Below are 26198 nucleotides of genomic sequence, written 5' to 3'. Positions count from 1 at the left end.
GGTGTCATCAGCATACTTATGAAGATTTGCAGTCAACAGTTTTCCCTATATCATTTATATACAGTGTAAAAAAGGATCGGACCTAACATTGAGCCCAGGGGAACTCCTTTTGTAAAACCTTCAAAACTCAGCTTTCAGACCGCTACACACTGTTCTGTCAGAAGGATTTCATATTCAAACAGCTTGCAAGCTGATGTTCAAATCAAATATAACTTTATTAGTCACATGTGTAAGCTGATGTTCAAATCAAATATAACTTTATTAGTCACATGTGTAAGCTGATGTTCAAATCAAATAAAACTTTATTAGTCACACGTGCTGAATGAAACAGGTGTAGACCTCACAGTGAAATGCTTACTTACAAGCCCCTTAACCAACAATGCAGTTTTAAGAAAAACAAATAATTAAAGAGCAGCAGTAAATAACAATAGCGGGGCTATAAACAGGGGGTACCAGTTCAGTCAATGTGTCAATGTGCAGGGGCCACGGGAGCAAGGTAATTGAGATAATTATGTACATGCAGATAGGGATATTGAAGTGGCTATGCATAAATAATAACAGAGAGTAGTAGCAGCGGGGCGGGGGGGGTACAAATAGTCTGGGTAGCCATTTGATCAGCTGTTCAGGAGTATTATGGCTTGAGGGTAGAAGCTGTTTTTGAAGCCTCTTGGACAAACGGTACCGGTTGCCGGTGCTGTAGCAGAGAGAACAGAAAAAAGTCTATGACTTGGGTGGCTGGCGTCTTTGACAATTTTTAGGGCCTTCCTCTGACACCGCCTGGTATTGAGGTCCTGGATGGCACGAAGCTTGGCCCCGGTGATGTACTGGGCCGTACGCATTACCCTCCGTAGTGCCCAGCAGTCGGAGGCTGAGCAGTTGCCATACCAGGCAGTGATGCAACCCGTTAGGATGCTCTCGATGGTGCAGCTGTAGAACCTTTTGAGGATCTGAGAACCCATGCCAAATCTTTTCAGTCTCCTGAGGAGACTGCTGTCTCTGCCTGGCCGGTTCCCCTCTTCCCACTGGGATTCTCTGCCTCTAACCCTATTACAGGGGCTGAGTCACTGGCTTACTGGGGCTCTCTCATGCCGTCCCTGGAAGGGGTGCGTCACCTGAGTGGGTTGATTCACTGATGTGGTCATCCTGTCTGGGTTGGCGCCCCCCCTTGGGTTGTGCCATGGCAGAGATCTTTGTGGGCTATACTCAGCCTTGTCTCAGGATGGTAAGTTGGTGGTTGAAGATATCCCTCTAGTGGTGTGGGGGCTGTGCTTTGGCAAAGTGGGTGGGGTTATATCCTTCCTGTTTGGCCCTGTCTGGGGTGTCCTCGGATGGGGCCACAGTGTCTCCTGACCCCTCCTGTCTCAGCCTCCAGTATTTATGCTGCAGTAGTTAATGTGTCGGGGGCTAGGGTCAGTTTGTTATATCTGGAGTACCTCTCCTGTCCTATTCGGTGTCCTGTGTGAATCTAAGTGTGCGTTCTCTAATTCTCTCTTTCTCTCTCTCTCTCTCTCGGAGGACCTGAGCCCTAGGACCATGCCCCAGGACTACCTGACATGATGACTCCTTGCTGTCCCCAGTCCACCTGACCGTGCTGCTGCTCCAGTTTCAACTGTTCTGCCTTATTATTATACGACCATGCTGGTCATTTATGAACATTTGAATATCTTGGCCATGTTCTGTTATAATCTCCACCCGGCACAGCCAGAAGAGGACTGGCCACCCCACATAGCCTGGTTCCTCTCTAGGTTTCTTCCTAGGTTTTGGCCTTTCTAGGGAGTTTTTCCTAGCCACTGTGCTTCTACACCTGCATTGCTTGCTGTTTGGGGTTTTAGGCTGGGTTTCTGTACAGCACTTTGAGATATCAGCTGATGTACGAAGGGCTATATAAATAAATTTGATTTGATTTGAAATAGGTTTTTGGATGTTGGCCCTAACTCATAGGTTTACTCCAATATCTACATTGTTTTTTACATTGCATGTAGACAAACAATTGACATCTTGATTTTAGATTTTTACTTTCAAAATCTACAAGTGATACTGTTTCACAGAACTTTTTGAAATTGGCAGATTTTTTGGGGCTGATTTAAGATAAAACTTCAACCCTGTTACGGTCCACACAGAGACACTGTACTTCTGGAAACACCTACAGCTAAGGCACACGCTATGCCCTGGGGTCTGGACCACCCGTTTCATTAGATATCCCTGGGGTCTGGACCACCCGTTTCATCAGATATCCCTGGAGCCTGGACCACCCATTTCATCTGATATCCCTGGGGCCTGGACCACCCATTTCATCAGATATCCCTGGGGTCTGGACCACCCGTTTCATTAGATATCCCTGGGGTCTGGACCACCCATTTCATCAGATATCCCTGGAGCCTGGACCACCCATTTCATCTGATATCCCTGTGGCCTGGACCACCTATTTCATCTGATATCCCTGGAGCCTGGACCACCCGTTTCATCAGATATCCCTGTGGCCTGGACCACCCGTTTCATCTGATATCCCTGGGGCCTGGACCACCCATTTCATCAGATATCCCTGTGGCCTGGACCACCCATTTCATCTGATATCCCTGTGGCCTGGACCACCCATTTCATCAGATATCCCTGTGGCCTGGACCACCTATTTCATCAGATATCCCTGTGGCCTGGACCACCCATTTCATCAGATATCCCTGGGCCTGGACCACCCATTTCATCAGATATCCCTGGAGCCTGGACCACCCATTTCATCAGATATCCCTGGAGCCTGGACCACCCGTTTCATCAGATATCCCTGGGGCCTGGACTACCCATTTCATCTGATATCCCTGGAGCCTGGACCACCCATTTCATCTGATATCCCTGGAGCCTGGACCACCCATTTCATCAGATATCCCTGTGGCCTGGACCACCCATTTCATCAGATATCCCTGGAGCCTGGACCACCCATTTCATCTGATATCCCTGGAGCCTGGACCACCCATTTCATCAGATATCCCTGGAGCCTGGACCACCCATTTCATCTGATATCCCTGGAGCCTGGACCACCTATTTCATCTGATATCCCTGTGGCCTGGACTACCCATTTCATCTGATATCCCTGGAGCCTGGACCACCTATTTCATCAGATATCCCTGTGGCCTGGACCACCCGTTTCATCTGATATCCCTGGAGCCTGGACCACCCATTTCATCAGATATCCCTGTGGCCTGGACCACCCATTTCATCAGATATCCCTGGGGTCTGGACCACCTATTTCATCAGATATCCCTGGAGCCTGGACCACCCATTTCATCAGATATCCCTGGAGCCTGGACCACCCATTTCATCAGATATCCCTGGAGCCTGGACCCCCATTTCATCAGATATCCCTGGAGCCTGGACCACCCATTTCATCAGATATCCCTGGAGCCTGGACCACCCATTTCATCAGATATCCCTGGAGCCTGGACCACCCATTTCATCAGATATCCCTGGAGCCTGGACCACCCGTTTCATCACATATCCCTGGAGCCTGGACCACCCATTTCATCTGATATCCCTGTGGCCTGGACCACCCATTTCAGCAGATATCCCTGGGGTCTGGACCACCCGTTTCATCAGATATCCCTGTGGCCTGGACCACCTATTTCATCTGATATCCCTGGGGCCTGGACCACCCATTTCATCAGATATCCCTGTGGTCTGGACGACCCATTTCATTAGATATCCCTGGAGCCTGGACCACCCATTTCATCAGATATCCCTGGAGCCTGGACCACCCATTTCATCAGATATCCCTGGAGCCTGGACCACCCATTTCATCAGATATCCCTGGAGCCTGGACCACCCGTTTCATCAGATATCCCTGGACCACCCATTTCATCAGATATCCCTATGAAGATCATTGAACACTATGGGAAAGGAGACAAGGTCTCCTATTATAATATACTCTACTCAACCTTAAGTCTCCAATCAGATTGCATGGGAAAATACTTTATTGAACCTTTATTTAACTAGGCAAGTCAGTTAAGAACAAATTATTATTTACAATGACGGCCTACCCCGGCCAAACCCGGACGACACTGGGTTAATTGTGCGCCGCCTTATGGGACTCCCAATCACAGCCAGTTGTGATACAGCCTGGAATCGAACCAGGGTGGCTGTAGTGACGCTTCAAGACTGGAGATGCAGTGCCTTAGACCGCTGTGATACAGCCTGGAATCGAACCAGGGTGGCTGTAGTGACGCTTCAAGACTGGAGATGCAGTGCCTTAGACCGCTGTGATACAGCCTGGAATCGAACCAGGGTGGCTGTAGTGACGCTTCAAGACTTGAGATGCAGTGCCTTAGACCGCTGTGATACAGCCTGGAATCGAACCAGGGTGGCTGTAGTGACGCTTCAAGACTTGAGACGCAGTGCCTTAGACCGCTGTGATACAGCCTGGAATCGAACCAGGGTGGCTGTAGTGACGCTTCAAGACTGGAGATGCAGTGCCTTAGACCGCTGTGATACAGCCTGGAATCGAACCAGGGTGGCTGTAGTGACGCTTCAAGACTTGAGATGCAGTGCCTTAGACCGCTGTGATACAGCCTGGAATCGAACCAGGGTGGCTGTAGTGACGCTTCAAGACTGGAGATGCAGTGCCTTAGACCGCTGTGATACAGCCTGGAATCGAACCAGGGTGGCTGTAGTGACGCTTCAAGACTGGAGATGCAGGGCCTTAGACCGCTGTGCCACTCAGGAGCCATATGGACATATCCTTCACAGATGAGGAATGGAAAACTTACTGAGGTCCAATAAGACACGAAGACCGTTGCAAGAGAGCTGCGGTCAAGGCTATCTCCGTTGACAACCATCCACAGGTTCTACTGGACTCTCCTGACTGCTGGGGGGGGATGCAACCAGGACAGAGGCACCTTGGTTTACTTGTTATGGACGTGCCCACATTTACAACAGTTCTGGATGATTCCCTTTGGCCCTAGACTGTTCCCCAGACTGTTCCCCAGACTGTTCCTACTCTCCAATCCCTCTGAACTGAAACAGAACGTCACCCCCTCGCTGCCTTGTTTTCATCCTAACCAACTCACTTTTTTTTTGTGACCCCAAACTTTTGAACAGTAATGTATGCCCAGGCCGTGAGCAGAGCAAAAGGCCCAACCCCAACTAATGCACCCCCCAAGTCCCATCCTGGACCTAAAAGGTATCAGAAGCTCAACATGCTCTGCTCACACTCACTTTGGCCCTGGACTGTTCCTACTCTCCAATCCCTCTGAACTGAAACAGAACATCACCCCCTCGCTGCCTTGTTTTCGTCCTAACCAACTCACTTTTCAGTCTCAGTCAGGCCTTTTTTTAATGTCATGATTTGGAAAGGCACACACCTGTCTATATAAGGTCCTACAGTTGACAGTGCATGTCAGAGCAAAAACCAAGCCATGAGGTTGAAGGAATTGTCTGTAGAGCTCCGAGACATGATTTTGTCAAGGGAAGGGTCACAGATCTGGGGAAGGGTACCAAAAAATGTCTGCAGCATTGAAGGTCCCCAAGAACACAGTGGCCTCCATTATTCTTAAAATGGGAGAAGTTTGGAACCACCAAGACTCTTCCTAGAGCTGGCCGCCCGGCCAAACTCAGCAATCGGGAGAGAAGGGCCTTGGTCAGGGAGGTGATCAAGAACCTGATGGTCACTCTTGACAGAGCTCCAGAGTTTCTCTGTGGAGATGGTTGTCCTTCTGCAAGGTTCTCCCATCTCTGCAGCACTCCACCAATCAGGCCTTTATGGTAGTGGCCAGATGGAAGTCATTCCTCAATAACACGCTCATGACAGCCCGCTTGGAGTTTGCCAAAGTGCACCTAAAGGACTCTCAGACCATGAGAAACAAGATGCTCTGGTCTGATGGAACCAAGATTGAAGTCTTTGGCCTGAATGCCAAGCACCACCCCTGAAGAAACCTGGCACCATCCCTACGGTGAAGCATGGTGGCGGCACCATCCCTACAGTGAAGCATGGTGGCGGCACCATCCCTACAGTGAAGCATGGTGGCGGCACCATCCCTACAGTGAAGCATGGTGGCGGCACCATCCCTACAGTGAAGCATGGTGGCGGCACCATCCCTACAGTGAAGCATGGTGGCGGCACCATCCCTACAGTGAAGCATGGTGGCGGCACCATCCCTACAGTGAAGCATGGTGGCGGCACCATCCCTACAGTGAAGCATGGTGGCGGCACCATCCCTACAGTGAAGCATGGTGGCGGCACCATCCCTACAGTGAAGCATGGTGGCGGCACCATTCCTACAGTGAAGCATGGTGGTTTGCACCATCATGCTGTGGGGATGTTTTTCAGCGGCAGGGACTAGGAGACTAGTCAGGATCAAGGGAAAGATGAACTGAGCGAAGTACAGAGAGATCCTTTCTAGGGAGTTTTTCCTAGCCAACGTGCTTCAACACCTGCATTGCTTGCTGTTTGGGGTTTTAGGCTGGGTTTCTGTACAGCACTTTGAGATATCAGCTGATGTACGAAGGGCTATATAAATACATTTGATTTGATCCTTGATGAAAACCTGCTCTAGAGCGCTCAGGACCTCAGACTGGAGCGAAGGTTCACCTTCCAACAGGAGAACGACCCGAAGCACACAGCCAAGACAACATAGGAGTGGCTTCAGGACAAGTCTCTGAATGTCCTTAAGTGGTCCAGCCAGAGCCCGGACTTGAATCCGATCGAACATCTCTGGAGAGACCTGAAAATAGCTGTGCAGCGACGCTCCCCATCAAACCTGACAGAGCTTAACAGGATCTGCTGAGCAGAATGGGAGAAACTGCCAAAATACAGGTGTGCCAAGCTTGTAACGTCATACCCAAGAAGTCTGCTGTAATCGCTGCCAAAGGTGCTTCAACAAAGTACTGAGTAAAGGGTCTGAATACTTATGTAAATGTAATATTTTATTTTTATTAACAAAATTAAAATAATTGCTAACATTTCTAGACCTGCTTTTGCTTAGTCATCATGGGGTATTGTGATGTCATCATGGGGTATTTTGATGTCGTCATGGGGTATTGTGATGTCGTCATGGGGTATTGTGATGTCGTCATGGGGTATTGTGATGTCGTCATGGGGTATTGTGATGTCGTCATGGGGTATTGTGTGTAGATTAATGAGGAAAATAACAAATGAATCCATTTTAGAATTAGGTTGTAATGTAACAAAATGTGGAAAAAGGGAAAGGTGTCTGAACTTAACGAACACACTGTATGTTGTCAGAAATCATACAAACACAAGTTAAGATCAAAAAGCTAATTTAAGGTTAGAAATGAGGGTTAGCAGTGTGGTTAACAATTAGGTTTAAAATCAGATTTTATGACTGTGCCAGCTAGTGAGCACTCCGCAGCGCTGCCTCCAGAACAACATTCAAAACTAAGAATGCTCTCCCCTCTTGACCCCCCCCCCTTATCAAGTTGTGTTGACAGAATGCTAATATTAGTTGAAATAAAAGTTACACTACCCAAAATATACTCAATTTGTGGAAGGACCCACACACTCGGTCCTCAGCCCTAGGCTCAATGCCAACAAGGTATCCACACTCACTATGTCCTCTGTATGCTGTTCTAACCCATCTATGAAAGGGTGTGATGCACTCTTGGTTGGAATGAGGTCCATGTCCATCTCAGCTTTTCTCTTCCTTGGAGAAAAGGTCAGTGGAAGGTCTTTATCCTGTGGAACATGGGCCTTCATATCCAGCAGCACACTTCTGAGCTGTGAAGACAGGTCAGTCACGTACTGTTCCTCTTGGAGATGATAAGTGAGTTCTGTGATCTCTTTAAGATATCCTGCACATTGCCTCCGTAACCGCAACAGCTTCCTAGAGGACCTCTTCTTTCCTCTTCCAGATGGACCTTCGTATGGACGGTCAATGTTGGAGTCTCCGGTGGCCCGCTTGGTCTTAAACATGACATTTCTTATGTCACTGTCAGTGGGGTAATAGCGCCTGCGAGTAGGTGGAGGGGCTGCTCTCCATGGAAAAGCTCTTCCACTACAAAGGTGTTCAGATGACACTTCATTTCAGTCATCTTTCTCACACCAGACAGAGTCAGCTGCTCAATCTTCTCTCTCAGCCTGGCATCTACAGCTTCCCTAACATGAGCTGCCTGTTGGAGAAAGAACACATGGGTTTATCATAAAGGGGCCAGTGGGTCAGGGGGTAACTTAACCAACAGTCTATTATATAGGTTCTATAGTTATATTTACCTCGCCAACAACTGCATGTGAGCTGTGCTCAGAGAGGGAGGGGAACCTGACGCAGTAGACAACCTCTGCCTTCACGGAGCTGGGTGTTTCACTTAGTGCTGCCTTCAGAGTTTGGGAGGCCTCCTTTTTAGAGCACACTGTACTTTCCTCAATCTAGACATAAAAAAGTGGTATTTGTTACATATGCACTGGTACTATGTACGGTGTTAGGCTGATTCACACAGACAGTCCAATTCTGATCTTTTTTCACCCCACTAATTGATCTTTTCACCAATCAGATCGGCTCTTTTGCCCATAATTGGAAATGGGCTGCCTGTGTAAAACACGGCCTTAGACTTTGACCAACTGTAGGCGTAGACCTTAAAACTTTTTCATATTTACCTTAAAATCAGGAAAGCGAATAATGTGGGCGATGTTTATTATAGCCTTGCAGTCCACTTTTTTGGTATTTTGTACCAGTTTCCGTTTCTGTAGAAAGGTATGGTCTTCAAGCTATGGAAGATATAATGATACATTTGACTTTTATAGCAAAACATTTAATAATAATAAAATACATTTACTTACATTTACTGACAGTACCAGTTAAAAGTTTGGACACAGCTACTCATTCAATTTGTACTATTTTCTACATTGTAGAATAATAGTGAAGACATCAAACCTATGATATAACACGTATGGAATCACGTAGTCACCAAAAAAGTGTTAAACAATTCCAAATATATTTTTGATTCTTTAAAGTAGCCACCCTTTGCCTTGACAGTTTTTGTACACGCTTGGCATTCTCTCAACCAGCTTCACCTGGAATGCTTTTCCAACAGTCTTGAGTTCCCACATATGCTGAGCACTTGTTGGCTGCTTTTCTTTCACTCTGCGGTCCAACTCATCGCAAACTATCTCAATTGGGTTGAGGTCGGGTGATTGTGGAGGCCAGGTCATCTGCTGCAGCACTCTCCTTCTTGGTCAAATAGCCCTTACACAGGCTAGAGGTGTGTTGGGTCATTGTCCTGTTGAAAAACAAATGAGTCTCACTAAGCGCAAACCAGATGGGATGGCGTATCGCTGCAGAATGCTGTGGTAGCCATACTGGTTAAGTGTGCCTTGAATTCTAAATCAAATCACTGACAGTGTCACCAGCAAAACACCGCCACACCTCCTCCTCCATGCTTCACGGTGGGAACCACACATGCAGAGATCATCCGTTCATCTACTCTGCGTCTCACAAAGACACGGCGGTTGGAACCAAAAATCTCCAATTTGGACTCAGACCAAAGGACAGATTTCCACCAGTCCAACATCCATTGCTCATGTTTATTGGCCCAAGTAAGTCTCTTCTTCTTGTTGGTGTCCTTTAGTAGTGGTTTCTTTGCAGCAATTCAACCATGAAGGCCTGATTCACACAGTCTCCTCTGAACAGTTGATGTTGAGATGTGTCTGTTACTTGAAGTCTGTTATGCAATAATTTGGGCTGCAATTTCTGAGGCTGGAAACTCTAATGAACTTATCCTCTGCAGTAGAGGTAACTCTGAGTCTTCCTTTCCTGTGGTGGTCCTCAAGAGACAGTTTCATCATAGCGCTTGATGGTTTTTGCAACTGCACTTGAAGAAACTCAAAGTTCTTGAAATTTTCTGAATTGACTAACCTTCATGTCTTAAAGTAAAGTAATGATGGACTGTCGTTTGTCTTTGCTTATTTGAGCTGTTCTTGCCATAATACAGACTTGGTCTTTTACCAAATAAGGCTATCTTCCGTATACCACCCCTACCTTGTCACAACACAACTGATTGGCACAAATGCATAAACAAGGAAAGAAATTCCACAAATTAACTTTTAACAAGGCATATCTGTTAATTGAAATTTCCAGGTTCCAGGTGACTACCTCATGAAGCTGGTTGAGAGAATGCCAAGAGTGTGCAAATCTGTAATCAAAGCAAAGGTGGCTACTTTGAAGTATCTCAAATATATTTAGATTTGTTTAACACTTTTTTGGTTACTATATGATTCCATATGGGTTATTTCATAGTTTTGATGTCTTCACTATAATTCTACAATGTATAAAATAGTAAAAATAAAGAAAAACCATGGAATGAGTAGGTGTGTCCAAACTTTCGACTGGTAATGTTTATAGCACTTTTCTAGACACCCAAAGCTCTTTACAGTGTACAGGGAAACTCACCACCCTAACCCCACCTACATACTCTTGCAATAAGTGCCATGGCCTCTTTAGTGACCACAGCATTAGGACAACCCTTTAAAGTCCCATGGCCTCTTTAGTGACCACAGCGTTAGGACAACCCTTTAAAGTCCCATGGCCTCTTTAGTGACCACAGAGTTAGGACAACCCTTTAAAGTCCCATGGCCTCTTTAGTGACCACAGCGTTAGGACAACCCTTTAAAGTCCCATGGCCTCTTTAGTGACCACAGCGTTAGGACAACCCTTTAAAGTCCCATGGCCTCTTTAGTGACCACAGAGTTAGGACAACCCTTTAGTGACCTCTTTACAGCCCATGTTAGGACAACCCTTTAAAGTCCCATGGCCTCTTTAGTGACCACAGCGTTAGGACAACCCTTTAAAGTCCCATGGCCTCTTTAGTGACCACAGCGTTAGGACAACCCATTAAAGTCCCATGGCCTCTTTAGTGACCACAGAGTTAGGACAACCCTTTAAAGTCCCATGGCCTCTTTAGTGACCACAGCGTTAGGACAACCCTTTAAAGTCCCATGGCCTCTTTAGTGACCACAGCGTTAGGACAACCCTTTAAAGTCCCATGGCCTCTTTAGTGACCACAGAGTTAGGACAACCCTTTAAAGTCCCATCTTATTGAGAAACATTCCACTGTTAGTACTTCAACATGATTCTAACTAAATGTTATATAAAGTGTGTGGTGTAAAGGACAGTGATCCGTCTATGAACTTACTTCCTTCTTGTCTCTTTCAGCAGCATATTTCTCTTTGGCTTTTGTCTGTCTGTCTTTGCCCTGGTGGCATTCATACGTCTTTGTGCCAACAACTTGAAACGGAACACCATTGAACGGGATACTTTTACTCTCCCAGCTGAGTTTTTTCCGTGCCAAAGGCTGTGCATCTGTTAAAAAGGTCAACAATATGATATATTACCATTAGAATGATAGGCTTGTGGGGGAAACTAACAAAGTTGCTCTCTGTCAAATAACTCATCTGTTCTTGAAAATGGATCCCTTTATGCTGATGATGCATGGAGACAGAAACATAAACCTTTTACTTTATCATAAATAGACATAATTGCAAATTATTAAATCCTTCTAATAGGAATATAAAAAACAATTTAGTTACAAATTGAACTTTAATTAAATGAGTTGACTCTTCACATGGGATGATTTCACTGAACAACAAAAGAAAGGGAATATTGAATGATCCACAATGATCCATTCGCATCTCCCAAAAACGTTTTCAACATACATCTGTAAAATGATAGTCTAGAAACTAAAGCTTTGGTTGTCTTCCTCTCAGGCTTCCATGTCTTCTCCCTGGACCTCCTCAATATCCACCTCTTGACCATCAGACTCTGAGGCCTCATCTTCACTATCACTTTCCAACCTTGTTGAGGATGGCTCGTTGTCAGGCTCAAAAAGTCTCAAATTTGCCCAGATGGCCACAAATCTTTCAACCCTTGTATTGGTCAGCCTGTTGCGTGCTTTGGTGTGTGTGTTCCCAAACAAGGACCAACTGCACTCTGAGGCGGCTGATGTTGGTGGGATTTGGAGGATGATGGAGGCAACAGGGGAAAGAGCCTCAGACCCACAAAGTCCCTTCCAGCAGGTGGCTGATGAGATATGTTGGCACGACTGCCATATTGCATCTCCATCCCAAAGCCCTTGCTAGGAAGTGTACTTCGCCAGACTGCCAAGAACATTGCCTTCATCCAGGCCAAGGTGACGAGACATGGTAGTGATGACACCATAGGCCTTGTTGATCGCTGCACCAGACAGGATGCTCTTGCCCGCATACTTGGGGTCCAACATGTACGCTGCGGCGTGTTTGGGCTTCAGGCAGAAGTCTTCACGCTTTTTGATGTATTTCAGAACTGCAGTTTCCTCTGCTTGGAGCAACAGCGAAGTGGGCAGGGCAGTACGGATTTATTCTCTTACATCTGCAAGCAGAGTTTGAACATCAGACTGCACAGATTGAGGGAGACAATGCCATCCTATGGTTACCGCTATAGGTTTCAGGGGTTTTCGGCGGCTTACCACTCTCTCCCAAAATACATCATTCAGGAGGGTCCTCTTGATGGGGCTGTCCATATCGGCAGACTGTGATATGGCCATTTCTTGGAGAGACTCCTTCCCCTCCAGGAGACCGTCAAACATGATGACAAAACCACCCCAACGGGTGTTGCTGGGCAGCTTCAATGTGGTGCTCTTATTCTTCTCACGTTGCTTGGTGAGGTAGATTGCTGCTATAACTTGATGACCCTTCAGATACCTAACCATTTCCTTGGCTCTCTTGTAGAGTGTATCCATTGTTTTCAGTGCCATGATGTCCTTGAGGAGCAGATTCAATGCATGAGCAGCACAGCCAATGGGTGTGATGTGAGGGTAGGACTCTTCCACTTTAGACCAAGCCGCCTTCATGTTCGCAGCATTGTCACCAGTGCCTTCTGTGGTCCAAGGTCATTGATGACTGCCTTCAGCTCATCTGCAATGTAGAGACCGGTGTGTCTGTGCTCTTGTAGAATACTGTGCAAAATAGTACTATTTTGTTCATTTTTTGTACTTATTTTGTACACAATGTTGCTGCTACCGTCTCTTATGACCGAAAATAACTTCTGGACATCAGAACTGGGATTACTCACCACGAACTGGAAGAAGATTTCTCCTTTAACGAGTCCAACGAGAAAGATATACTGCTCTCCTGGGAACAGGCCCAAATCCCCGTTATTTGGTGAAGAAAAGACAGAGGAAAAGAGGACGTGGATTGGGCTGCCTTTTGAGAATCCATAGGCCAGCGAGTGAACTCCCACTGCCATCCATTCTACTTGCTAACACGCATATTGTAAAATAAAATCGATGACCTACGATTACAATTATCCTACCAACCGGACATTAAGAACTGTAATACATTATGTTTCACCAAGTCGTGGCTGAACGACGACACGGATAATATAGAGGGATTTTCAATGCGCCGGCAGAACAGAGAAGCTACTAAGACGAGGGGTGGGGTTGTGTCTTTTTGTCAATAACAGCTGGTGTGCGATGTCTAATATTAAAGAGGTCTTGAGGTATTGCTCGCCTGCAGTAGAGTACCTTATGATAAGCTGTAGACCACACTATCTATATTATTCGTAGCCGTCTATTTACCACCACAGACCAATGCTGGCACTAAGACCGCACTCAACCAACTCTATAAGGCCATAAGCAAACAAGAAAATGCTCACCCTGGAGTGGCGTTCCTTGTGGCCGGGGGCTTTAATGCAGGCAAACTTAAATCAGTTTGACCAAATTTTTACCAGCATGTCACATGTGCAACCAGAGGAAAAAAAACACTAGACCACCTTTACTCCACACACAGAGATGCATACAAAGCTCTCCCCCGCCCTCCATTTGGCAAATCTGACTATAATTCAATCCTCCTGATTCCTGCTTACAAGCAAAAACTAAAGCAGGAAGTACCAGTCACTCGCTCAATATGGAAGTGATCAGGTGACGCGGATGCAACGCTACAGGACTGTTTTGCTAGCACAGACTGGAATGCGTTCTGGGATTCATCCAATGGCATTGAGGAGTATAGCACCTCAGTCATCGGCTTCATCAATAAGTGCATCGACGATGTCGCCCACACAGTAACCGTACGTACATAACCCAACCAGAAGCCATGGATTACAGGCAACATCCTCATCGAGCTAAAGGCTAGAGCTGCCGCTTTCAAGGAGCGGGACACTAATCCGGACGCCTATAAGAAATCCCGCTATGCTCTCAGACGAACCATCAAACAAGCAAATCAACAATACAGGATTAAGATTGAAGACGAGCTAAATGCCTTTTATGTCACTTCGAGGCAAGCAACACTGAAGCATGCACGAGAGCACCAGTTGTTCTGGATGACTGTGTGATAACACTCTCAGTAGCCGATGTGAGCAAGACCTTTAAACAGGTCAACATTCACAAAGACCAGATGGATTCCCAGAACGTGTACTCAAAGCATGCGCGGACCAACTGGCAAGTGTGTTCACTGACATTTTTAACCTCTCCCTGACAGTCTGTAATACCTACATGTTTCAAGCAGACCACCATAGTCCCTGTGCCCAGGATGCGAAGATGACATGCCTAAATGATTACAGCCCCATAGCACTCACGTCGGTAGCCATGAACTGCTTTGAAAGTCTGATTATCATATCAACAGCATCCTCTCGGATACCCTTGACCCACTCCAATTTGTATACCGCTCCAACAAATCCACAGATGATGCCATCTCAACCACACTCCACACTGCCCTTTCCCACCTGGACAAAAGGAACACCTATGTGAGAATGCTGTTAATTAACTACAGCTCAGCATTCAACACCATAGTGCTCACGAAGCTCATTACTAAGCTAAGGACCCTGGGAAAACACCTTCCTCTGCAACTGGATCCTGGACTTCCTGACGGGCTGCCCCCAGGTGGTAAAGGTAGGCAACAACATGTCTGCCACGCTGATCCTCAACACTGGGGCCCCTCAGGGGTGTGTACTTAGTCCCCTCCTGTACTCCCTGTTCACCCACGACTGCATGGCCAAACACGACTCCAACACCATCATTAAGTTTGCTGACGACACAACGATGAGACAACCTATAGGGAGGTCAGAGAACTGGTATTGTGGTGGCAGGACAACCTCCCCCTCAATGTGAGCAAGACAAAGGAGCTGATCGTGGAATACAGGAAAAGGTTCGCCGAACAAGCCCCCATTAACATCAACGGGGCTGTAATGGAGCGGGTCGAGAGTATCAGGTTCCTTGGTGTCCACATCACCAATGATCTATCATGGGCCAAACTAGAGGTTGACCGTTTAATCGGAATGGCCGATTAATTAGGGCCGATTTCAAGTTTTCATAACAAATCGGAAATCGGTATTTTTGGGCACCGATCTTGCAACCTTACAGTTAACTAGTCCAACGCTCTAACCACCTGCCTCTCATTGCACTTCACGAGGAGCCTGCCTGTTACGCGAATGCAGAAGAAGCCAAGGTAAGTTGCTAGCTAGCATTAAACTTATCTTATAAAAAAATAATCAATCATAATCACTAGTTATAACTACACATGGTTGATGATGTTACTAGTTTATCTAGCGTGTCCTGCTTTGCATGTAATTGATGCAACGCTGGGGGATGATTTAACAAAAGCGCATTTGCGGAAAAAGCACAATCGTTGGACGACTGTACCTAACCATAAACATCAATGCCTTTCTTAAAATCAATACACAGAAGTATATATTTTTAAACCTGCATATTTAGCTAAAAGAAATCCAGGTTCGCAGGCAATATTAACCAGGTGAAATTGTGTCATTTCTCTTGCGTTCATTGCACGCAGAGTCAGGGTATATGCAACAGTTTGGGCCGCCTGGCTCAATGCAAACTAATTTGCCAGAATTTTACGTAATTATGACATAACATTGAAGGTTGTACAATGTAACAAGCATATTTAGACTTAGGGATGCCACCCGTTAGATAAAATACAGAACGGTTCCGTATTTCACTGAAAGAATAAACGTTTTGTTTTCGAAATGATAGTTTCCGGATTTGACCATATTAATGACCTAAGGCAGTCTGACTGAGCGATGGTAGGCAGCAGCAGGCTCGTAAGCATTCATTCAAACAGCACTTTTGTGCATTTTGCCAGCAGCTCGTCGCAAGCACAGCGCTGTTTATGACTTCAAGCCTATCAGCCTAATGGCTGGTGTAACCGATGTGAAATGGCTAGCTAGTTAGCTGGGTGTGCGCTAATAGCGTTTCAAACGTCACTCGCTCTGAGACTTGGAGTAGTTATTCCCCTTGCTCTGCAAGGGCCGCGGCTTTTGTGGAGCGATGGGTAACGATGCTTCGAGTGTGGCCGTTGTCGATGTGTTCCTGGTTCGAGCCCAGGTAGGGGCGAGGAGAGAGACGGAAGCTATACTGTTACACTGGAAATACTATAGTGCCTATAAGAACATCCAATAGTCAAAGGTATATGAAATACAAATGGTATAGAGAGAAATATAGTCCTATAATTCCTGTAATAACTACAACCTAAAACTTCTTACCTGGGAATATTGAAGTCTCATGTTAAAAGGAACCACCAACTTTCATATGATCTCATGTTCTGAGCCAGGAACTCAAACATGAGCTTTCTTACATGGCACATATTGCACTTTTACTTCTCCAGCACTTTGTTTTTGCATTATTTAAACCAAATTGAACATGTTTCATTATTTATTTGAGGCTAAATAGATTTTTATTGGTGTATTATATTAAGTTATATTAAGTGTTCATTCAGTATTGTTGTAATTGTCATTATTACAAATAAAATAAATGTTAAATCGTCCGATTAATCGGTAGCGGCTTTTTTTGGGACCTCCAATAAATCGGTATCAGTATCGGCATTGAAAAAACATAAATCGGTCGACCTCTAGGCCAAACACACCAAAACAGTCGTGAAGAGGGCACGGCAAAATTTTCCCCCTCAGGAGACTGAAACGATTTTTCATGGGTCCCCAGATCCTCAAAACATTCTACAGCTGCACCATCGAGAGCATCCTGACCGGTTGCATCACCGCTTGGTATGGAAACTGCTCGGCATCTGACCATAAGGCGCTACAGAGGGTAGTGCGTATGGCCCAGTACATCACTGGGGCCAAGCTTCTTGCAATCCAGGGCCTCTATAATAGGCGGTGTCAGAGGAAAACACAAGCCATAAGAGTGCTGAACAATTAATCAAATGGCCACCGGAGTATTACATTGACCCCCTCCATTTGTTTTGTACACCACTGCTACTCGCTGTTTATTATCTATGCATAGTCACTTCACCCCTACCTACATGTACAAATTACCTCTAACCTCTACCCCCACACACTGACTCTGTACTGGTACCCCCTGTATATAGCCTCATTATTGTTATGTTATTGTGTTAATTTTGACTTTAGTTTATTTGGCAAATATTTTCTTAACTCTTCTTGAACTGCACTGTTGGTTAAGGGCTTGTAAGTAAGCATTTCACAGTAAGGTCTACACTGTTGTATTCGGCGCATGTGACAAATAGTTTGATTTGACATGATCATAATTGACTGTAGCACATATAAAACGCCCACAAGCTACCAGTGGCTGAAAACACAATTGCAGCGGGATGTACGAGTGACGAATTTCCGGGCAAGGATGGTCCATTTAAAATGAATTCCTTCCTCCCTCCCCCTGCAAGTGTAAACTCGTCAGACGTCATGATAAGTCATCCGAAGTGTCCACTTCATTTGAGGGGAGAGTGTGTTTTGAAGGCAGCCTTTATTGTACAATCCTTACTGTTGACCAATCACCGACGAAGTGGCTTAGACTTCGGCTTGCCTCTAGAAAAAAATGTTGTGTGCCCGAACAACAGACCGAAAGGGTGAACCAGACACGTGTTAGGGGCTATAAAGCTGAAGCGTCCCTTTAGAATGGTAGTGAGAGGAAATCCAGTCGCGGGTAGTGGGAGCGGATGGAAGTAGCGGAAACTGGGCCGACATTCTGCTAATTTTGTCGTCGATGAAACATCTGATCTCAATACAATTTGAACGTCCCAAAAGTACAATATGTTACGAGCACAGTGCGCTAAGTTTTATAGACTTGAAGCTTTGCCGAAGTTAAAAAAAAAAAAAATGCGTTTAGGAGTGCAAGGTCGAATTGAGTTTGTGCTTGGCCCACTATGCTCATACTGTAAACAGCACAGATGAACTAACTTCGTTTTGGAAACAATTTCCAAAACAAACGAGAAAGCCTAAAATGTCATAATATGTGCACGAATTTTCCAAACTGTTCGGCTGGGAAGAATCCCTGGTTCATCGTCCGTGCTTCAGCTGATGACACCGAACATGGAAAGACTGGCTGAGACGGGCAAAACCCCACTCCGTTGCCAGCAACATTGCATCGCAATATTGCCCCCCCAGAAATGGCCAGTGTATCATTAGCCGTCACGTAAGTAACTTAGTTATTTCAACAGTAATTCATGAAAATGTCTAATTTATTGGGCTAGTGTATCATCAGCTTTAGGTCATTTTAGATGAGTAGCAAAAAGTAAGCTACTAGCTACCTAATGTTAGCTATTTAGGCTATATAACTTACCCTTTTGCCCAAAACTTTTGTCCTTTCTCAATGTTATGAATTTCAGTGACGTTTCCAATTCTTGTTCCCGAATGTATTTTGTAATTTCGTCCTCAAACTTGAACTCGAGGTATGCCATTTCGAAAATACGGCGTTTTCCACCATAGATAGTAAGCAGTGTACTGGCACGGTTTCTAAACCTAGAGACGCAACATCGCGATACTTCCGGGAACGCTTGCGGGCCAGGACGACGCCTCGATCACACCAACAGGTTTCCCCTCCCCCGTTTTGAAACACCAGAAGTACATTCATTTCCGATTTAACGCTGTGTATGCATTACAGTATTGCTGAGGCAGTTGTGTGGCGTATTATTTATTTATATATATATATATATAGAGAGAGAAATGTCCTTGTTTTTGAAAGAAAAACACTTTTTTTTGTCCATTAAAATAACATAAAATTGATCAGAAATACAGTGTAGATGTGTAATTGATTCAAACTGTAATTGATGTGTAATTGATTCAAACTGTAATTGATGTGTAATTGATTCAAACTGTAATTGATGTGTAATTGATTCAAACTGTAATTGATGTGTAATTGATTCAAACTGTAATTGATGTGTAATTGATTCAAACTGTAATTGATGTGTAATTGATTCAAACTGTAATTGATGTGTAATTGATTCAAACTGTAATTGATGTGTAATTGATTCAAACTGTAATTGATGTGTAATTGATTCAAACTGTAATTGATGTGTAATTGATTCAAACTGTAGTTGATGTGTAATTGATTCAAACTGTAGTTGATGTGTAATTGATTCAAACTGTAGTTGATGTGTAATTGATTCAAACTGTAATTGATTCAAACTGTAATTGATGTGTAATTGATTCAAACTACATAATAGTAGGCTGATACACAGCCAATACAGTAGGTGGCAGCATGCCCCTAGAACAATTGTTAGAAGAACAACTATAACAACATTTGGCCTCACACTCCAGAACAGTAGGTGGCGCCAAGTGGTTTGTGCTGATTGTACGGAGATTGTGACAGCCTGGTTAAATGGTGTCCCTTGACAAGGCAAGAACAAGATGTATGTCAGTAGTGCAGTATTATCATAAGGAGACTTATACTTGGAAATGGAGGAGGAGTGGAGGGAAAAAGAGTGGCAGAGGAGGTCTAAGAGAGAGATGGAGGAAGAGGGTGAACTTGAGTCGGGTAAAAATGGTGGGGGGAAAAGGAGGTGGTCGGTGTGGTGAAGTTATCGGAGCCCGAGGCGTGCACCGAGAGTCAGGATAAAGATGAGTCTGTGACAGCAGGAGTGAAGTTTTTGGAAAAAGTGGACGCCTGCCTTTTGGCTGATCCATTTGTGGTTTCAGGGTGGGTGAAAACGGAGTTGGGTGCGGGTAACCAGAAGTGGTAATTGTATGTGTTTCTGCTGGTCAGAGGGAGCAGGCGCTACATGTTAAACGAATGGGGGCAAGAGGTGTGAATTGTTTTGCTCTCCAGAAAATGGCGCCATTGAAAGGAGTGATTACTGGGGTAGTGGTAAAAGCTGACCAACTGAAAGGGAAGATTCCCGGTGTTTGTGACGCTCGTCGTTTGATGCGTGAGTGGAGAAACAAGAGTCATTGTCTGTTCTTTTGAGTTTTGATGTTGAGTCTGCCCGACAAAGTGCTGTTAGGATATGTTTTCCTGTACAAACTTTTGTGCCGGTTACATTACGTTGTTTCAGGTGTCAAGCTTGTGGGCATGTGGCAGCAGTGTGTAGGAGGGAGGTTCCGATGTGTGCAGAAGGGCATGAGACAAAGAAATGTGTAGCATTGGGGAAAGTAGTGGTATGTGTTAATTGTAGCAGTGCCCATTGGGCTGGGGATTAGAAATGTCCCGTGCGATAGAGGCAGGTTGAGGTTTCCAGGGTTAGAGTAGTGCAGAAGTTGTCATACACTGAGGCAGTGAAAAAAGTAGAGGAAGATGGGTCAAGGGGGAGGGATCCTGAGAGGAGTGGTGTGAATAGTAGATCTGTACCAGTACAGAGGGATAAACCAACAAGTGATATACAGTTGAAGTCAGAAGTACATACACCTTAGCCAAATACATTTAAACTCAGTCTTTCACAATTCCTGACATTTAATCCTAGTAAAAATTCCCTGTTTTAGGTCAGTTAGGATTACCACTTTATTTTAAGAATGTGAAATGTCAGAATAATAGTAGAGAATTATTTATTTCAGCTTTTATTTCTTTCATCACATTTCCAGTTGGTCAGAAGTTTACATACACTCAATTAGTATTTGATTGCATTGCCTTTAAAATTGTTTAACTTGGGTCAAACATTTCAGGTAGCGTTCCACAAGCTTCCCACAATAAATTGGGTGAATTTTGGGCCATTCCTTCTGACAGAGCTGGTGTAACTGAGTCAGGTTTGTAGGCCTCCTTGCTCGCACACGCTTTTTCAGTTCTGCCCACAAATTTTCTTGTAGGATTGAGGTCGGGGCTTTTTGATGGTCACCCCAATACCTTGACTTTGTTGTCCTTAAGCCATTTTGTCACAACTTTGGAAGTATGCTTGGGGTAATTGTCCATTTGGAAGACTCATTTGCGACCAAGCTTTAACTTCCTGACTGATGTCTTGTGGATATATTGAAGCAACATCTCATCATTTTCCAGCCTCATGATTCCATCTATTTTGTGAAGTGCTCCAGTCCCTCCTGCAGCAAAGCATCCCCACAACATGATGCTGCCACCCCCGTGCTTCACGGTTGGGATGGTGTTTTTCAGCTTGCAAGCCTCCCCCTTTTTCCTCCAAACATAACGATGGTCATTATGGCCAAACAGTTCTATTTTTGTTTCAGCAGACCAGAGGACATTTCTCCAAAAAGTAAGATCTTTGTCCCAATGTGCAGTTACAAACCGTAGTCTGGCTTTTTAATGGTGGTTTTGGAGCAGTGGCTTCTTCCTTGCTGAGCGGCCTTTCGGGTTATATTGAAAAAGGACTCGTTTTACTGTGGATATAGATACCTTTGTACCTGTTTCCTCCAGCATCTTCACAAGGTCCTTTGCTGCTGTTCTGTGATTTATTTGTACTTTTTGCATCAAAGTACGTTCATCTCTAGGAGACAGAATGCGTCTCCTTCCTGAGCGGTATGACAGCTGCGTGGTCCCATGGTGTTTATACTTGCGTACTATTGTTTGTACAGATGAACGTGGTAGCTTCAGGCATTTGGAAATTGCTCCCAAGGATGAACCAGACTTGTGGAGGTCTGCAATTTTTTTTCTGAGGTCTTGGCTGATTTCTTTTGATTTTCCCATGATGTCAAGCAAAGAGGCAATGAGTTTGAAGGTAGGCCTTGAATAAGATCCACAGGTGCACCTCCAATTGGCTCAACTGATGTCAATTAGCCTATCAGAAGCTTCTAAAGCCATAACATCATTTTCTGGAATTTTCCAAGCTGTTTAAAGGCACAGTCAACTTAGTGTATGTAAACTTCTGACCCACTGGAATTTTGATACAGTGTCTGTAATTGTTGGAAAAATGTATTGTGTCATGAACAAAATAGATGTCCTAACAACCTTCCCTAATCTATAGTTTGTTAACAAGACATTTGTGGAGTGGTTGAAAAATGAGTTTTAATGTATGTAAACTTCCGACTTGGAGTTTTGGCATTTATAGTAATCGTTATCAACTGTTCTGCAGGGATGGAACGTAAAGTCGCAGAAAATAGAAGTTGTGGTGGCAGCTGCAGAGAGGTCTTTGGGTGTGCGAGACTTGACATCAGAATAATTACAGGGTGTGTTAAGTGGTGGTATCCCATCCTTTCAGGCTGTTGGCCTGAAGTAGGACTAAATATATATACATTTTATTTTAACTCAACAAGTCAGTTAAGAACAAATTCTTATTTTCAATGACGGCCTAGGAACAGTGGGTTAACTGCCTTGTTCAGGGGCAGAATGACCCATTTGGACCTTGTCAGCCCAGGGATTTAACCTAGCAACCTTTCAGTTACTAGCTCAATGCTCTAACCACTAGGCTACCCTGCCACCCCAATAGTGGAGAATGGTATTTATTAGGATGTATTATTATTTTGTGAGTGTAGTGTGAAATTGTAGGGCATTTGTTGTATATTATATATATATTTTTTAGCAAAGTATAAGGGAGTTACTCCAGTCTATTGGTAGCGGTAGACCTCCTCGGAGAAGAACAGTAGGGGGCAGTGTATGCTGCTAAAGGTTGAATGCGATCCGCCAACCCAATCTCAAAGAAGAAGAACGTAATTCGCTAACGCCGTATTTTCGAAATGGCATATCTCGAGTTCAAGTTTGAGGACGAAATTACTAAATATATTCGGGAACAAGAATTGGCAACGTCACTGAAATTCGTAATATTGGGAAAGGACAAAAGTTTTGGACAAAAGGGTACGTTGTCTTGTCTTATTTAAATTTTATAACTAAGTAGCTAACTTTTGCTACTCTCATCTAAAATGATGCTAAGTTAGCTAGCTAGCATAACAGTCCATTCCAAGCGCTCGACCAGAGAGAAACTTTGTTAGTTTCCCCCACAAGCCTATCATTCTAATAGTAATATATCATATTGTTGACCTTTTTAACAGATGCACAGCCTTTGGCACGGAAAAAACTCAGCTGGGAGAGTAAAAGTATCCCGTTCAATGGTGTTCCGTTTCAAGTTGTTGGCACAAAGACGTATGAATGCCACCAGGGCAAAGACAGACAGACAAAAGCCAAAGAGAAATATGCTGCTGAAAGAGACAAGAAGGAAGTAAGTTCATAGACGGATCACTGTCATTTACACCACACACTTTATATAACATTTTGTTAGAATCATGTTGAAGTACTAACAGTGGAATGTTCCTCAATAAGATGGGACTTTAAAGGGTTGTCCTAACGCTGTGGTCACTAAAGAGGCCATGGGACTTTAATGGGTTGTCCTAACGCTGTGGTCACTAAAGAGGCCATGGGACTTTAAAGGGTTGTCCTAACGCTGTGGTCACTAAAGAGGTCCTAACGCTGTGGTCACTAAAGAGGCCATGGCACTTATTGCAAGAGTATGTAGGTGGGGTTAGGGTGGTGAGTTTCCCTGTACACTGTAAAGAGCTTTGGGTGTCTAGAAAAGTGCTATAAAAGTCAAATGTATTATTATATCTTCCGTAGCTTGAAGACCATGCCTTTGTAAAGAGACGGAAACTGGTACAAAATACCAAAAAGGTGGACTGCAAGGCTATAATAAACATCGCCCACGTTATTCGCTTTCCTGATTTTAAGGTAAACATGAAAACTTATATCAAGGTCTAGGCCTTCTGTTGGTCTGTCTAAAAAAAAAAAAAAAAAATGTATCAGAATTGAGCTGGATATGTACACACAACCTGTGAATCAGCCTAACACCGTACATAGTACCAGTACATATGTAACAAATACCCCTTTTTCATGTCTAGATTGAGGAAGGTACAGTGCGCTCTAAAAAGGAGGCCTCCCAAACTCTGAAGGCAGCACTAAGTGAAACACCCAGCTCCGTGAAGGCAGAGGTTGTCTACTGCGTCAGGTTCCCCTCCCTCTCTGAGCACAGCTCACATGCAGTTGTTGGCGAGGTAAATATAACTATAGAACCTATATAATAGACTGTTGGTTAAGTTACCCCCTGACCCACTGGCCCCTTTATGATAAACCCATGTGTTCTTTCTCCAACAGGCAGCTCATGTTAGGGAAGCTGTAGATGCCAGGCTGAGAGAGAAGATTGAGCAGCTGACTCTGTCTGGTGTGAGAAAGATGACTGAAATGAAGTGTCATCTGAACACCTTTGTAGTGGAAGAGCTTTTCCATGGAGAGCAGCCCCCTCCACCTACTCGCAGGCGCTATTACCCCACTGACAGTGACATAAGAAATGTCATGTTTAAGACCAAGCGGGCCACCGGAGACTCCAACATTGACCGTCCATACGAAGGTCCATCTGGAAGAGGAAAGAAGAGGTCCTCTAGGAAGCTGTTGCGGTTACGGAGGCAATGTGCAGGATATCTTAAAGAGATCACAGAACTCACTTATCATCTCCAAGAGGAACAGTACGTGACTGACCTGTCTTCACAGCTCAGAAGTGTGCTGCTGGATATGAAGGCCCATGTTCCACAGGATAAAGACCTTCCACTGACCTTTTCTCCAAGGAAGAGAAAAGCTGAGATGGACATGGACCTCATTCCAACCAAGAGTGCATCACACCCTTTCATAGATGGGTTAGAACAGCATACAGAGGACATAGTGAGTGTGGATACCTTGTTGGCATTGAGCCTAGGTTAGTAGGGCTGAGTGGATACCTTGTTGGCATTGAGCCTAGGTTAGTAGGGCTGAGTGGATACCTTGTTGGCATTGAGCCTAGGTTAGTAGGGCTGAGTGGATACCTTGTTGGCATTGAGCCTAGGTTAGTAGGGCTGCGTGGATACCTTGTTGGCATTGACCCTAGGGTAGTAGGGCTGAGTGGATACCTTGTTGGCATTGAGCCTAGGTTAGTAGGGCTGCGTGGATACCTTGTTGGCATTGACCCTAGGGTAGTAGGGCTGAGTGGATACCTTGTTGGTATTGAGCCTAGGTTAGTGGGGCTGAGTGGATACCTTGTTGGCATTGAGCCTAGGGTAGTAGGGCTGAGTGGATACCTTGTTGGCATTGAGCCTAGGTTAGTAGGGCTGTGTGGATACCTTGTTGGTATTGAGCCTAGGTTAGTAGGGCTGAGTGGATACCTTGTTGGTATTTAGCCTAGGTTAGTAGGGCTGAGTGGATATGTTGGTATTTAGCCTAGGGCTGATGACTGTGTGGATACCTTGTTGGCATTGAGCCTAGGGTCATAGGGCTGCGTGGATACCTTGTTTACATTGAGCCTATGGTAGTAGGGCTGCGTGGATACCTTGTTGGCATTGAGCCTAGGTTAGTAGGGCTGCGTGGATACCTTGTTGGTATTTAGCCTAGGGCTGATGACTGTGTGGGTTCTGCCTCCAATTGAGTATATTTTGGGTAGTGTAACTTTTATTTCAACTAATGTTACTGTAACGGATGTGAAATGGCTAGCTAGATTAAAGTTATACTGTTACATTAACAACTTCATTAAAACATGTTTTCTCATCTGTACAACAAATACATGACTATAGTACGTCATTTAGGAGGCATATATAAACACACGGTTCCACTCATCTGCAGCTACTCTGCACTTTATTGTATTCTGGTCTGTCCTGATGCCTAGTCACTTTACCCTGCACATTTATCTCTTTGATCTGGTACTTCCTGTATATAGCTGCACATTGATCTGGTACTGGTAATCCCTGTATATAGCTGCGCATTGATCTGGTACTGGTAATCCCTGTATATAGCTGCACATTGATCTGGTACTGGTAATCCCTGTATATAGTTGCACATTGATCTGGTACTGGTAATCCCTGTATATGGTGTTATTATTGTGTATTCTATTCCTCTTGTTACAATCCCCATGTTTTTTTAAAAACTTTGAATCGTTGTGAAGGGCTGTAAGCAAGAATTTCACGGTTAAGTCTACACACCTGTTATATTCGGCGCATGTGACAAATAAAATTTGTTTTTGAAGTGCCCAAATAAAGTAACAGGGTTGACCTTAAAAGTGTTGACGTTTAATCTTAAATCAGACCATTTCTAAATATGCATTAATGACAGTTTCTTTGAAGCTGTGTATGTTTTACTTGTGGATTTTT

General features: G+C 44.6%; 2 protein-coding genes across 4 annotated transcripts; one reads left to right on the top strand and one right to left on the bottom strand.

The window, feature by feature from the left end:
• Positions 1-6896: 6896 nt before the first annotated feature.
• LOC112259069 lies at positions 6897-18732 on the bottom strand. The gene is made up of 5 exons (XM_042317188.1): positions 18508-18732; positions 11128-11294; positions 8594-8704; positions 8213-8365; positions 6897-8112 (listed from the first exon to the last, which is right to left on the bottom strand). The coding sequence occupies exons 1-5, from the start codon at positions 18623-18625 to the stop codon at positions 7924-7926; spliced, it is 738 nt and encodes a 245-aa protein (XP_042173122.1). The 5' UTR covers positions 18626-18732; the 3' UTR covers positions 6897-7923.
• Positions 18733-22735: 4003 nt separating this feature from the next.
• On the top strand, positions 22736-25639 carry LOC112259070. 3 transcript variants are annotated; one of them, XR_006082662.1, is made up of 6 exons: positions 22736-22896; positions 23091-23257; positions 23650-23760; positions 23931-24083; positions 24184-25240; positions 25447-25639. XR_006082662.1 is itself a non-coding variant. In XM_042317187.1 (6 exons), the coding sequence occupies exons 1-5, from the start codon at positions 22779-22781 to the stop codon at positions 24781-24783; spliced, it is 1149 nt and encodes a 382-aa protein (XP_042173121.1). In that variant the 5' UTR covers positions 22736-22778; the 3' UTR covers positions 24784-24786; positions 24829-25639. The 3 variants fall into 3 exon arrangements, 2 of the variants coding, with proteins under 2 accessions (XP_042173121.1, XP_042173120.1); XM_042317187.1 differs by having other exon boundaries at positions 24184-24786; positions 24829-25639; XM_042317186.1 differs by having other exon boundaries at positions 24184-25639.
• Positions 25640-26198: the final 559 nt, after the last annotated feature.

Source organism: Oncorhynchus tshawytscha, unplaced genomic scaffold, assembly GCF_018296145.1.
Source record: "Oncorhynchus tshawytscha isolate Ot180627B unplaced genomic scaffold, Otsh_v2.0 Un_contig_993_pilon_pilon, whole genome shotgun sequence".
Lineage (NCBI taxonomy): Eukaryota > Metazoa > Chordata > Actinopteri > Salmoniformes > Salmonidae > Oncorhynchus > Oncorhynchus tshawytscha.
This window is presented reverse-complemented; position numbering and strand designations above follow the sequence as displayed.

Excerpts from the sequence above, each read along its gene's own strand:
- LOC112259069 (XM_042317188.1), bottom strand. The coding sequence starts at position 18,625 with ATGGCATACCTCGAGTTCAAGTTTGAGGACGAAATTACAAAATACATT. Across the intron at positions 11,295-18,507 it reads CAAAAGTTTTGGGCAAAAGG|ATGCACAGCCTTTGGCACGG; the intron begins GTAAGTTATATA and ends CCTTTTTAACAG. Across the intron at positions 8,113-8,212 it reads CACATGCAGTTGTTGGCGAG|GCAGCTCATGTTAGGGAAGC; the intron begins GTAAATATAACT and ends TTTCTCCAACAG.
- LOC112259070 (XM_042317187.1), top strand. The coding sequence starts at position 22,779 with ATGGCATATCTCGAGTTCAAGTTTGAGGACGAAATTACTAAATATATT. Across the intron at positions 22,897-23,090 it reads CAAAAGTTTTGGACAAAAGG|ATGCACAGCCTTTGGCACGG; the intron begins GTACGTTGTCTT and ends CCTTTTTAACAG. Across the intron at positions 24,084-24,183 it reads CACATGCAGTTGTTGGCGAG|GCAGCTCATGTTAGGGAAGC; the intron begins GTAAATATAACT and ends TTTCTCCAACAG.